The 15,045-nt window shown below is 34.1% G+C and overlaps 1 protein-coding gene and 1 non-coding gene across 3 annotated transcripts in view; both read right to left on the bottom strand.

The window, feature by feature from the left end:
- Window positions 1-202: 202 nt before the first annotated feature.
- SLC30A9 (solute carrier family 30 member 9) overlaps window positions 203-15,045 on the bottom strand; it is a 74,463-nt gene continuing 59,620 nt past the window's right edge. Inside the window, exons 15-18 of one of the 2 annotated variants that reach the window (XM_007453044.1) lie at window positions 13,840-14,005; window positions 9,012-9,141; window positions 7,050-7,163; window positions 203-282 (exon numbers count right to left, since the gene is read on the bottom strand). In XM_007453044.1, the coding sequence (XP_007453106.1) occupies window positions 238-282; window positions 7,050-7,163; window positions 9,012-9,141; window positions 13,840-14,005 (455 nt within the window). In that variant the 3' untranslated portion in view covers window positions 203-237. The remainder of the gene's footprint in view (window positions 283-7,049; window positions 7,164-9,011; window positions 9,142-13,839; window positions 14,006-15,045) is intronic. The other variant, XM_007453045.1, reaches the window with a different exon arrangement.
- Window positions 1,690-1,762, bottom strand: TRNAG-CCC (transfer RNA glycine (anticodon CCC)). Its single transcript has one exon. It is a non-coding gene; the product is annotated as a tRNA-Gly (tRNA).

Below are 15,045 nucleotides of genomic sequence, written 5' to 3'. Positions count from 1 at the left end.
CTGCTGAAACATAAATACATGATTTCCAAATTGATTCAACTTGTAATATGTCTCTTAGAAGTAAGAAGTTGTTTTAGTTCTGTGGACTGTTGAATTGCTCTTTAAATAAATATCTCCTCCATCTTAAAAAAAAAAAACAAAACGGCTTCTGAACGGCATTGACTCCTTCAGTGTGGGAAAGCAGTCTTGGCAAACTTGTTTCCAAGACTCCCTCCAAGGTGATTCATTCCATCAAGTCTATAATATCTCCAGATCTACATGTCGAACTTCAGGATTTCGTTTCTGGAAGGAAAAAAATCACCGCTACATTATTAATAGCAAAAGACAATTTTCTGTTTCCTTTTATTCCTTTTGGTCACTAAAGCCAATGAAAACATTTGGTCAAACTATTTCATTGTAGCATACTAGCAAGAGAAATATTTACAGAGGGAAAAACATAAGATCAATAGATGAATAGATCAGTTATACACTATAAAATACATAGTAAGTAGTCCAGTCTCCCTGAGTTTTGTCCACATGTTCATTAATACAATAATGGATTAAGAATCTAGTATGTGCCAAGCACTGCAAAGCACTGGAAATATGCTCATCTGTGGTGAAAATCACTGCAAAGCAATAATAATTGAAAGACTAAATTGATATTAACTTATTTTATATGTTCTAGTAACAATCCATATAGTCTTGATCTAGCACTGTGCTAGAAAGCAGAGCTATCATTATTAAATAAGACTCTGCTCCTTACCCTGAGGGACTCAGTTTAGCCAGAGAGAAAAATGTATGAATAACCTCTACGAGCAAAAGCATTATAGCTAATAGGGACTTCCCTGATGGTCCAGTAGTTAAGACTCCACGCTCCCATTGCAGGGGGCCTGGGTTTGATCCCTGGTCAGGGAACTTGATAGATCCCACATGCATGCTGCAACACAACTAAGAGTTTGCATGCCACAACTAAGGAACCCATGAGCCGCAACTAAGGAGGCTGCCTGCCCCAACTCAGACCTGGCACAGCCAAAAAAAACCAGCATTATAGCTAATAATAATAACCAGTTAACATATATTGAGCGGTTACTCTTGTGTCAAGTACTATGCTAATAATAAGTAAGGGGCTTCACGGAAAGTGTGTTTTAAAATCCTCATAATAACCCAATTATTTCTATTTTACATATGGGAAAAATGAAGGTCAAAGAAATTAACTAACCTGTCCAAAGTCACACAGCTAGTAAGTGATGGAGCCAGGACAGATTCCAGGCCTGACTCCAGACCCCAAGGCTCCTATTTTAATGTACTAAATAATAACTCTGGAAACAAAAACATGAGATTACTTTTGCTCATGAGATCCAGAAAGAATTCACAGAGGATATAGTATCTAAACAAGGTTTGAATACGGTGAATTTTCCAGATAGATGATGAAAAGGGACTAGACGAAAGAAATAGCATGAGCAAAGTCAAGAGAGCCTGGAAAGTATGCATTAGCAGTATGGTATAGTTAGCACAGCAGCTGCAAAAAGCAATGAGGTTGGAAAGACAGGCAGAAGCCAGATTGTGAAAAACCTTAAGGAATTTCATTAACGATGAAAAACATATTTTTTAAAAAACATTTATTTATTTGGCTGCTCCAGGTCTTAGTTGCAGCACGTGGGATCTTTGTTGCCACGTGTGGGATCTTTAGTTGCAGCATGTGGGATCTAGTTCCCTGACCAGGGATCGAACCTGGGCCCCCTGCATTGGGAGCGCAGAGTCTTAGCCAATGGACCACCAGGGAAGTCCCCAAAAATATCTTTATTATATGCCTACACTGTACCAAGCACTGAAGTATACAACAATGAACGGGAAATAAACAGCACTTGCCTTGAATGAACTTATCTCTAGTGACGAAATACAGGTAAGTAAGCAGGCGATTGTAATAGTCTCCTACGACAGAGCAAAGTAAAGATTTGAGGGGATTTTTCCCCTATGGATACATAAAGGAAGGACATCTAACACAATGTGTGTGGGGGGGGTAATTAAAAGTTTAATAAAGTGAATATAATGATATTGTGAGACTGTAGGACAGAAGAGACTTATAAAATAACTAAACCTATACCTACCTAAGAGGAAATGTTTAAGTTAGGAGGAGCAATGTCAGATTCTTACGTAGAAATACAGCAGTAAATATAAAAGGAATACTAAAAGTATTAAAAATGGTTCTCTCTAAAATGTAGAACTAACGACTGAGGAAGGCAAGGCAGGTGACACTTCTGTATAAGCTTTTCAGTTCTGACTGATTTTGTAAACTGTGTATTATTTGATAAAAACTGTATAAATAAATCAACAAGGGGAAAAAAGCTCTTCTAAGGGATTCTAATAGTCAGTCAGGATTAATAATTCCTAGCTTACAAAATAATATCCCAGGAACATTTGCATATCATTCATATTAAACGAATTTAATTATAAGGACAAAAACCTGGTATAATACTGGAGTGTAGCTCCAGCTACGGCACTCATTCTGTTTAGTGTGCACTGGGATTTTTCTTACAACTAGTGCTGGTCAACTGTACCTAGGGTGCTTTTTCCTCTTGGGTCCTAAGGTAAGAGTGACCAGGGACCCCACAAGGAGGTGGCGGATGATACTTTTGTTCTCAATGTTTTCTTTATCTTAAACTATTCCCTCTGTCTAGAATTTCTTATATTCAATATGGAATAAAAAAGACTTCCTCAAACAGAAATGAAACTGAATTTTATTTTCCCATTCCAATCAACCCTTACTCATCCGAATACGACTTGAAACATTTTAGCTGTTCATGGAAAAGTTTAAAATTATTCAATCTAAAAAGCACTACATAATAAATGTGTACTAATAAAAATCTGATCTTAAGAAAAAGAAACTAAAAAGTTAATTTACTCTGCTTTTTAAAATCAAGTTTTCAGAAAGAAAATTAACCAAATTCCTAAAATGTATGTGTCCATTACAAAGCAGACACAATGTGTTTGCTGAATGAATGAGAAAAGAAATAGGATTAATATCCTTAAAATTTAATGTTTAGTGTGTAACAAGATATCATGTGCATAGTAGAAATTAATATATTCATAAATATATAATTGTTAAATAGAACTGAAAATCAATAATTGGTGTCCAACTTATAATTTTCATTCATTTTTTCACCAAATACTTATTGGTCTCTTATGTCCCAGGCACTGCTCAATACGAATTGGAATATTTTACACATCACAATTTTTTTTCCAACACTCATATTATACAGAGATAAAAACCAAATTACATAATTTATTTTACAATGCTGTAGACTCAAGTAAAGAAAATACTACAGGAGGATGTAATTAGAGATGCAAAAGACATAGTAAAGGGCAGAGCATTTAACTGGAATTTATTAGAAATTTGCTATGGCATCTTCCCACTGAATTAATTTCCAATAGAATTATTTCCCCCCCAAATAAAAAAACTTCATGGAGATATAGGACAAGGGTCTATCTACTGATTGAATATAGAGGTAGAACAACAACAACAACAAAAATCTACGTTAACAATTCAAAATTTCAAAATAAGAACAAGATGTATTTCACATTATAATATGGGACTTTATAAATTAGCCTCTATTATTTGTAACATCTTAACACAGCACTATGTAAGTTACAGACTTCAAGCCAAAAATATCGCCTGTTCTAATACTTAGATCAATGGTATTTACTCAAAGAGATGGCTACAATGCTGCAGAATTTTATCACTGAGTGTGACCTTCCAAAGTAATTCAATAATTATTAAAATTTAAACTTAGAAGGCAACTATGCTTAGATACTAAAAAGGAGCAAAAATACCAATGTACAAAGTTTTTGTTTTCAAAAGAAAATCAGCTTATTTTCATGCATTCTCTTGGTCTGGTACCTTAACTATGAAGAACTTTCTTTTCACTTGAGATTAATTATACCTTATTACCACCTTAGGGATGTTTCCACCTGAAAGTGTAGGCAAAGTGTGGCTTCTTGGTTTGAAAGACTTACATAATTCAAAAACACGAGATAATTCAATCTATTAATGATTTAATAGCTTCTAGTTAAAGCACAAAATTAGCTAAAAAAAAAAATAATAAGAATATCTGATTGTGATAAGAGTAAGTACAATTAAGAATGGCCAACTTGTTAATTATTCTTAAATCGGCTTCTGACACTGTTTCTATTAAAGAGTAAATCCAAAATAGTTAGTTTTAAAAGTCCATTATTTTCCTTGCCAGGGAAATAAAAACAGATAGAATGGAAATGAAACATTTATTCATTCTCCAGTCACCTTGCAAAAAAATAATCATCTCACATTTTATTCAGAACAATGGTATTCAAAGTGTGGTTCAAGGATTACTGGGTTACTGAGACATTTTCAGGGGGGACTCCGAGGTCAAAACTATTTTCATAATTACAGTAAGATATTTTTTGCCTTTTTTACTATGCTGACATTTCCTCTGATGGCACGGATACAACTGCTGGCACCTTCACACAACTCCAGGCAACTTGCATCAAATCATACTGGTAGTCATTGTGTTCCTTTATTGCCACCCAGTTTGTTTTTTTTTAAAAAAAGCCAGTTTCACTTTAAAATGTCCTTCATAAAAAGTATTGATTTATTAAACTTCAACGCTTGAATACACTTTAAAAAAACATTCGGTGACAAAATGGGAAGCTGTGCTTCACGATGAAGTCTGATGCTGTCACAAGGGAAAGCATCCCTGTGATTGCTTGAATGAGCTCAATCAGACGGTTTTTATCTCAACACCCTTTTTACTTGAAAGAATAACTAACGAACTATGGTTATTCAAATTTGGGTATTTAGCAGAGGCATCTTCTTAAGAAATAAATAAAACGAGTCTACTACTTCAAGGAAAACAACAGTATTTGTTGCTAATAATAAAATGCAAGCTTTCAAGTCAAAATTAGAATGTTGAAAAACTCATATCCACCACCATGAGCCTGACAGCTTCCCACTACTTAGAAATGTATCAACATTTGCATGATGTGCATAAATTCAGTGAGCCAGTATTTTCCAAATGACCAATTCATAATGTTAAAGAACCAAGCATGGGTTAAAAAGATTCAATCAGACAATAAAGATGTTAAAAAGAAAAAGATTCAATCAGAGTATAAAGACAGACCAACAGATTTTAATATAATAGTGTATAGGAGACTGCTAATCATACTCAAAGCGAGGTCTGGCCTTTGCTCTTGGCTATTGGGAGGTAATCTCTAGGTCCTTGGAATATTCTGCCTGATAATTATGTCTTTGTTTATCTTTGTCCACACAGTATCTGCTCTACCTCCAGAAGCGGGTGGAAACTAAAGGTGTCAGCTCTTCCTGAGAGGGGCTGGAGATGAAAGGTCATCCACTCAAGCAGTCAACTACAGAGCCCCAAGAACATTTCTGGACACCAAGGCTTGGTTGAGCTTCTGTGGTTGGCAATACTCCATGCAAACTGTCACACACCACTGTCAGGAAAATAACACCGTCCATGACTCCATGAGGAGAGGACAAGTGAAACTCCAGGTTTGGAACTCTGCCCTATGCATCTATTCCTTCGGCTAGTTTTAATCTGTATCCTTTCATTAAAATAAACCATTCAGTGAGTTCTGTGAGTCCTCCTAGTGAATTATCAAACCTGAGGGTGGTCTTAGGAACCACCTGAACTTTGCAACTGGTGTTAGAAATGAAGGTGGTCTTCTGGACTGTGCCCCCTAACTTCACAAACAGTATATGAAAAGTTCATCGATATGGTTTCAGATTTCACAGCACAACTATGCTTTAAGAGGTTACCGGTTGTCAGGTTTTGATGTAATATTAAAAGAGAATACTAAGTATCTGGAAAGACTATAAGAATACTTAAAAAGCCTCCTCCTTTTTCTTCATATTCTTCAACCAAAATAACGTATGGTAATAGACTGAATGCAGAAGCACAAATGGGAATCTAGCTGTCTTAGATTTTTGTAAAAATGTAAAACAATACCACTCTCCTGTTTATTTCATTTTGGAAACTATAGTTACTTTCCTTCAAACTGTTATTTATATTAACATGAAATACGTTTATTATGTTTTCTAAATGAATAAATATTTTTAAATTTCTCAATTTTAATTAATAATTTGGTAAATATAAATAAATATAACTAAAAAAACCTGAGTCCTCAATAATTTTTAAGAATCCTAATATCAAAATATTCGAGAATTGTTCATCTAGAAATTCTGAAAATCATGCCTGATAAGCTCATGAACTATAATATTAACATTAACAAAATCATCTCTTTTGAAGTGCTTCTATTAATCTGATCACATATCTAGATTCTAAAAGATAGTAAAATAGTGATAGAAATGTTTCCCTTCAATTTTTGTCTTTGTTTCTCTTCAATTTTTAACAAAACTAAACAAAAATCAACATCAGCTAAAGAAAATACATTGCCTTCAACAAGTTATAAACGTTAAAGATCATTTACAAGTTTTCTTCATTGCAAACAGTTAGAATTCAAATGTCAATAAATGACAATTTGAGAGCACTGACACTTTTTTAAAGGCACTCTGGTTAGGTAATATTTCAGTAAAAAACTAACAGGTTGTAATGATCTCCAACTGAACAGAAACAAACAGAAAATATAAAATAATGTCAGACAGGCTAAAGCAGTATGTATGTATATGTTTAAGGTCACACTCTTTTTTAACTTTAAAACAGAGTCTAAAGTTTCCCTTTTACCTTTCTCTAGAAATGTTAGAAACGCTTCTTATTTAAAGACAAACAAGAAAAAAAACGATTATTTTAGAAACTAAGCAAGCAGTATACAATAGTGGTTAAAAGTATGGAATTTGAAATTGAACAGCAAAGGTTCAAATCGCAAGTCCTATACTACCTTGAGTATATTATCCAACTTCTCTAACCCAATCATTTTCTTGCCCACAACTACTGATACATCATGGGGTTACTGAGAAAATAAAAGCATACAACTGATGCAATTAGCATAGTGCCTGACACAGATAAGTATTCAAAAAGTAGCTGACACTGTATTATATTATTATTATAAATATATCTTACTTTCAGTTCCTTCTCAAGCCTATCTACTTCAGCTCCTAAAGTATCAATAATATTTTCTCCATGTTTAAGCATAAAGGTCTCTAGTTCTTCAGGAGTCTTCACTTCTTGAATTTCCTATAAAGAAAACGATAGCAGAAAAATGAAACAGATTCTTAAGAAAGTCATAGTGGTACACTGATAATTTCTTTTAAAAATTATAACCAACACCGTTAAGTTTAATGAAAAATGAAAAACTTCGAGCCATAGGCAATGGACCACATATTTCAAAAAGAAAACTCAATTTGAGAAAAAATTGAGTACAATGGTCTACAGACCGTAGCACTGCAAAATCAGTGGGAAAATGGATAGACAATCAATAAATAGTGCTGGGGAAGTTATTTTTTTAGAGGAAAAAAATACTAAATCCCTACCTCAGACCATTAAACAAGTAATTCTAAGTGGATTGAAAACCTAAGGGTAAAAAACAAACCTTAAAATTTTTAGAAGAAAACCAGAATATTTTTATGATAATGGGATACAGAATGGTTCCTCAAGAAAGATAATAAAAAGCATAGAGAAAAAGATTACAAATTTGACATAAAATTTAAAACTACATCAAGTCTTCTGTACAACAAAGTGGAATGATAAATTATAAACTAGAAAGTTATCTGCATATGCACAACTGAGGAAGGATCAGTATCTAGCATATTAAAAATAAAACATTTATAAATCTGTCAGAATAACAGAAATTAAACAAACAAAGCAAGTACGGGAAATCCCAATGGTCAATAAATCTCTATGTTTATTAACCTCACTACTACCAGGGAAATATAAATTAAATCAACAGGATACTATTTCATATCTATCATAATGATAAAAATGTCGAAACTCTGTCAGTACAATCTAGCGAAAATGTGAAGCAATAGAAACTTTGATACACTGATGGTGGGAGTTAAATTGACACACTTTGGAGAACAATTTGCCAATATCTAAGGAAGTTGAAGATACGTTCATCCAATGGCCCACCTATACTTTAAATCTAGCTATGTAATGCCCTAAAGAAATTCTTGCACATGCAAACAAGGAAACATCTATAAGAATGCCACTGTGGCACTGTTTCCAATAGTTTAATACTTGAAACAATATAATTGTCCGTGAAGTAGGGACTGGATAAGCAAACTGCAGCATATTAGTAAGATGGACTATTAAATAGCAAGCAAATTAATTAGAGGTATATATATTAACACGGAGGAGGAATCTCAAAAACATGCTGTTTAGCAACTTATAGAGGAAACCATATGATATGATATAATTTATACCAATTTTTAAACATCTAAAATGTTACATATTACGCTAAGAAAAATATGTTGAAAAGTATAAAAACTGAATGGAAATGACAGGTACTAAATTCAAGATAATTGTGAGTTCTGGGGATGGAGAAAAGAGAATGGGATCTATAAGGAGAAACAAGGGCTGTAATATTTTTGTAATGATTTCTTTCTTTTTTTAAGATCTTAAGCAAGTACAGTACAGTAAAATGTTAATATTCGACAAAGGCAAGTGGTAGCCTCTGCTCTGTTCATTATATTATCCTGTATAAATTTTCTTTTAAAGTACTCTTAATAAAAAAAGCATGGATTCTGGAGTCAGAGAGATCTGAATTCACATCTGATTCCATATGATGGCTCTGCAATTTTAGGCAAGTTACTTAATCTTTCTGTGCCTGAATTGGCCTATATATAAAAATGAAAATATTATTTCTTTGCCTCACAGGTTGTTGACAGTAAATAAAGTAACATATATAAGACGCCTGGCACACAACAAGCACTTTAATAATAAGTCACCTCTTCTACTGTCTGAACCAGTTGAAACCTGAAGTGACTTTTAAGACTTATAAAAGAAAAAGTTTTATTTTATTTACTTAGGAAGTAATTTTTATAACCCTTGGCTATATAAGAAGAAATCAATAAATCTTTAACTTACTTGTAGCATTTGGTCAAAATCTTGTTTTTCCAAATATGATCTCGTAACAACTCGTCCATCGAAATCTACTTCTGCCTTAAATCTTACTTTCCCTAATCCTAGATCTGTGGCTTTAACGTCATGAATTGCCCTGCAACCAATAACAATACATACAAATTTATATACACAGACATACGTTTTAATGGCAAAAAGTCTAGAATTCTTGTTTTTTACTACCAGTGATGAAAAATGGACTAAGATGGCTTTCAGAGTGTTCGCCATCAAGCACCACCTATCATTTTCCAAACAAATGTTCATTTAGCTCTTTTTGCATAATGCCATACGAAGGTGTAAACAATAAATACTATTTTATGGTAATTTGTGTATATATGAACTACATAGTTTGTGGATTAAAAAATCAACTCTAAATTGCTTTTCTACAATGTTGTCATTTTATCTTATAATCCTTTTTTCCTTTTTTCAATAGCTTCTTTAAAAGTCTTCATACAACTCTGTGAAGTACTCCATTAGCATGAGGTTAATAATAACTACCTAATGGGACTGATGTGGGAAATAATGAACAAACATATATAAATGTTTAATATGCTACCAGTTACACAGCAGGCATTTAATCAATGACATTCATAAAGTAGATTAAGATGGCATCTTCACTTTACAGATAAAACAATCCCAGAGGGGCATAAGTGACCTGCCTAAGGTAACTCATCTAGGCAACAGGAGAGCCAGACTCACCCCCAGACCTTTAGATAACCAAACCTAGTGGTCTTTCCATTATACCATTCTGCCTTGCAGAAAAGGAAGCAGACGCTCAAGCATAATTGCTTTTCCATACCTCCTGCCCTAATCCTCAGGAATCAACTTTCTCCAGAAAACTACTGAGAAATTCCTTTCTTTCTAGAGTAATCATTATAATATCTTTTCTTTAGAGGATACATGAGAAAATTATAAACACTCTGAATTCTGAGGACATACAGATATCCTACTGGGAAAACGAGCCTAAGTGAGAATCCAAGTACTCTTAGAACATCTGACTCTAATTTCTTAGAGATCTTAAGCAAGTTACTGAATACTGAGTCTAAAATTCTTTATCTATATGAATAAAGAAGTATAGATGAAAATAAGAACTAATGATTTTATATTTATAAAGTTATATATGCCCAGACTGAAACAGAACTTGTCCAGATTGGTAAGAGGTTATATAATTTATTCATTAAAAAAAAGCATATCTAACTCAGTCTCAACAAAAGATTTTAAATACTCATGATTTGACTAATACTTAATTAGCAGTTAATAAAAATGTTCTGATATACTTCTTCCCTATGTTCTTACACATAACTAACTGCAGACAGAAAACTGTGATAGGCAGCTTCTATCATGGCTCCCAATGAGCGCCCCCCAACCCCCTCCTGTGTTCTGGCCCTTGTGCAAACCTCTCTCCTTCAACTGTGGGCTAGACTTAGCGATTTGCTCCTAACCAGCAGAACACGGCAAAATGATGATATGTCATTTCCAAGATTAGATGATGAACCTGTGACTTTTATCGTGTTCACACTCAGTATCTTTTGTCTTCTCAATCTGCATACTTTGATTAGGCAAGCTACCATGTTGGACAGTTCCACATGGCAAGGAACTAAATCCTGTTGATAATTACATGAGAAAGCTTAGAAGCTGATCCTTCCCCAGGAGATGACTATAGTCCCAGCCAACACCTTGACTGCAGTCTATGAGAAACCCTAAGGTAGAGACCTAGGTAAACCGTGCCCAGACTCCTGACCCACAGAGGCTGCGAGGTAATAAATGTTGTTTTAAATCACAAAGTTTTGGGGTAATCTGTCACAGAGCAATATAGATAACTAATACACTGATTAAAAAACTGTATGAACTTTCTGGAATACTAACATTTATTTTTTCCAACAATTTAATCTACAGATCATCACTATTCCAGAAAATTTCAAATTTGCCACAGTGAGTCTTTCCATTTACAGTTCTTTTTTTAGACTTTAATTATGAACAATATATGCAAAATTATAAACACACATATACCTAGCAAATGGGTACCAAAATACATGAAGCAAAAACTGATAGAAATGAAAGAAGAAATAGGCAATTCAACAATAACAGCAGGAGACTTTAACATCCTACTTTCAATAATGGATAGAACAACTAGGCAAGAAGATCAACAGGGAACTAAAAAACGTGAGCACTATAAAATCTAACAGACACAATGCTCCATACAACAGAAGAATATACATTATTCTCAAGTACACATGGAACATTATCCAAGATAGATCATATGCTAGGCCATAAAACAAACCTCAGTAAATTTAAAATGACAGAAATAATAAAAAGAATGTTCGGCAACCACAATGGAATGAAGTAAGAAGTAACAAAGACATCTGAGAAACTCACAAATATGTGGAATTAAACAACACACCCCTAATTAACCAATGGCCAAAGAAGAAATCTAAAGTGAAATTAGAAAATATTTTGAAGTAAATGAAAATGAAGACACAACATACTAAAATTTATAGGATGCAGTGAAAGCAGGGCTTAGAAGGATGTTTATAAATGTAAAAGCCTGTATTAAAAAAAGAAGATGGATATCAAATAAAAAACTTAACCTACCATCTTAAGACACTGGAAAAAGAGCAAACTAAACCTACAGCAAGCAGAAGGAAGGAACTAATACAGATTAGAGCAGGAACTCATGAAACAGAGAAGAGAAAAACAAAGAAAATCAATTAAACCAAAAGCTAGTTCTCTGAAAAGACCAAGAAAATTGACAAATCTTTAGCTGGACTGACCAAGAGAAAAAAGAAAGAACACTCAAATTATCAGAATCAGAAATGAAAGAGGAGACATTAGTACCAAACCTAAAGGAATAAAAAGGACTACAAAGGAATACTAGGAACAGCTGTACACCAACAAATTAGATAACTTAGAAGTAATGGACAAATTTCTAGAAAGACACAAACTACTGAAACTGACACAAGAAGAAATAGATAATCTGAATAAACTAATAACAAGAGATAGAATGAGTAATCAAAAAACTAACCATGCAGAAAAGCCCATGTCCAGATGGCATCACTGCTGAATTCTACCAAACATTTAAAGAAGAAATAATAACAATTCTTTATAAACTCTTCTAAAAAAAACAGAAGAGGAGGAAACATTTCCCCATTCATTCTATAAGGTCAGTATTACCTTGATAACAAAATCTGACAAAGACATCACAAGGGAAGGATATTAATTATGGAGTATCTCACATTAAGTTACTAAGCCCAATACTGATTCTCAGAATGCTCAATTTCAAATCTTGATCCAGTAGGTAATTACTTCTTAAGAGTAAACATATAGAGCTTAGAATATAAATCTACTACTCACATACTCATTTGTTCTACTGATGAAGATATAGAGGTCATTCTTTCTTTTTTTTTCAATTTATTTATTTATTTTTGGCTGTGTTGTATCTTCCTTGCTGCACACGGACTTTCTCTAGTTGTGGTGAGCGGGGCTACTCTTCGTTGCAGTGCATGTGCTTCCCATTGCAGTGGCTTCTCGTGTTGCAGAGCACGGGCTCTAGGCACATGGGCTTCAGTAGTTGTGGCAAGTGGGCTCAGTAGTTGTGGCTCATGGGCTTAGCTGCTCTGCGGCATGTGGGATCTTTCTGCACCAGGGCTCGAACCCGTGTCCCCTGCATTGGCAGGTGGATTCTTAACCACTGTGCCACCAGGGAAGTCCTAGAGATCATTCTTAAAAGATTTAACTTAAAGGTTTTAATTAAGAAAAATACATTCTTATTTTAAAGTTTAATATATGCGTATGTAGGTAAGTAGTAGAAAATCAGGATTTTTGGGGATGTGGACCATTTTTAAAGTCTTTATTGAATTTGTTACAATACTGCTCTGTTTTATGCTTTGGTTTTTTGGCTGCGAGGCATGTGGGATCTTAACTCCCCAACCAGGGTGAAGTCTTAACCGCTGGACTGCCAGAGAAGTCCCCAAAAGCAGGATTTTAAAGGACTGTTTCTTCCCCTTCATTCTGAAACTACACTGCTACTGAAGTTCACTAAAAAGTCCTACTGGAACTCTGCATCTCTTCTGATTACCTCCTAACTCTTCAATTCTTTATTTTTATATCATTTAAAGATAAAGATTATATGGAAAAAACATTTAATATAATCTAAAACAAGAAGTCTATTTTCAAAAAAAGTATAAATCATATTCAACTTGGTAATCATATCCCCAGGAATAAAAATCTTAAGTTTAATATATTCAATCTGTAATTATAATACAAATATAAGGCAAATATAAATATGAAGGTTTCATATAAGTGGTTCCACATTAAAAAGGCAAATACTTTGCAAACTTCTATTCCCATTACATCATCTAACTGTTCCTTATTCTAAAAATTAAAGATATACAGAATTTAAAAGGAAACTTAGGGAGTTTCTTACATGCTTTCACTTGCTTTCTTGTAAGGTTGCAATGCTGCAAAGTAATAAGATTAAAAAGTTCTAGGGCTTTCCCTGGTGGCGCAGTGGTTGAGAGTCCGCCTGCCGATGCAGGGAACATGAGTTCGTGTCCCGGTCTGGGAAGATCCCACATGCCGCGGAGCGGCTAGGCCCGTGAGCCATGGCCGCTGAGCCTGAGCGTCCGGAGCCTGTGCTCCGCAACCGGAGAGGCCACAGCAGTGAGAGGCCCACGTACCGCAAAAAAAAAAAAAGTTCTAATGGCTAGGAATTCAAAATCTCTTCTGGAAGTATTTACAAAACAAGCATTTCTATTTCTTAATATGTTTTTGTAAACCTTAACAGTAGTAAGCTGACCTTACTGAGGGGTCGTTCTCCAGGAGTTCAGTAAGCCGTTGTACTTGTTCTGGCTGGATGGATCGCCCTAAGAGTGCTTCTGTGTTAGTGTAGATGAGGAATGCTGAGACCACACCTAATAAGGTGCCCACACCCAAAGAACCTAGGCTGTCATACAGTGGATTGCCTAAATAAAAGCACAAAAGAAGTCAGTAAATTAACATTTTCTATTGTTTCAATGTGCTTTAGTGAGCAAAGAACCAGAATTAGTAAATCAAGGGACTGGAAATTCATTTCTAATTCCTTTAATGACTTTCTCCTAATAGTTTTACTATTCTATGCAGTTGAATTACTTATGATCTCTTTCTTGCACCTGGTCACATGGGTGAGGGTTCAGAGCATTTTCAAATTAGAGACATACTAGTAATACAATGAAGAGTCCATTTCTTTTTGATATATCAGTAGCACTTTTCCTATCCCAAGCTGACAAAATTGTAAAATCAAAAGCTAAAAGAAATAACCATTTTTGTGTCTTATTCTTACAAAGATTCTGTGAAAGAACTAAGCCATACAAAAAATTATATGAGGCATTCTTATCTCATTCAACCAAGAATGATACATAGCTAGTACCATTCTAGATTTAAAGAAAAAAAAAAAAAAAAAAAGGAAGTTAATTCCTTGCCTCTAATGGCTACCTCAGAGCAGTGGTTCTCAAAGTGCAGTCCTTTGACCAGCAGCGTCAGCATCACTCAAGAACATGGTAGTAATGCAAATTCTCAGGCCTCACTCAAGACCTTCTACATCAGAAATCTGGGGTTTGGGGTGGGGTGGGTGTGGGTCTAGCTTCTGTGCCTTCCCAATCCTGTCAGATGATTCTGATTCTAAAGTTTGTCTTAGGTTATTAGGACTTTATTCTCTTCCAGAACCAATGAGAAGAGTTGATTTATTATCTATGAATGCATCGGTTAATATTTATATAACAGACATAAATAAATATTATACTTTAAATCTTTATAATAAATATTACACACAAGGCTTTTATAATGAAGTCTTTTTATTCCAAAGATCAAATGTCAATATTAAATTGAACTCTCTTAATGCTTGATAAAGCATATTGTTTTACTAAAAAAAATCTCAATTTACATTAGTTTTATTAACATTTAGTCAAAATATAACACTAAAAACTGAATGACTTATTTTGTATTACTAAAGTGTAAAAATATATCC

The sequence above is a fragment of the Lipotes vexillifer genome, unplaced genomic scaffold (assembly GCF_000442215.2).
Source record: "Lipotes vexillifer unplaced genomic scaffold, Lipotes_vexillifer_v1.1 scaffold1272, whole genome shotgun sequence".
Taxonomy (NCBI): Eukaryota; Metazoa; Chordata; class Mammalia; order Artiodactyla; family Lipotidae; genus Lipotes; species Lipotes vexillifer.
This window is presented reverse-complemented; position numbering and strand designations above follow the sequence as displayed.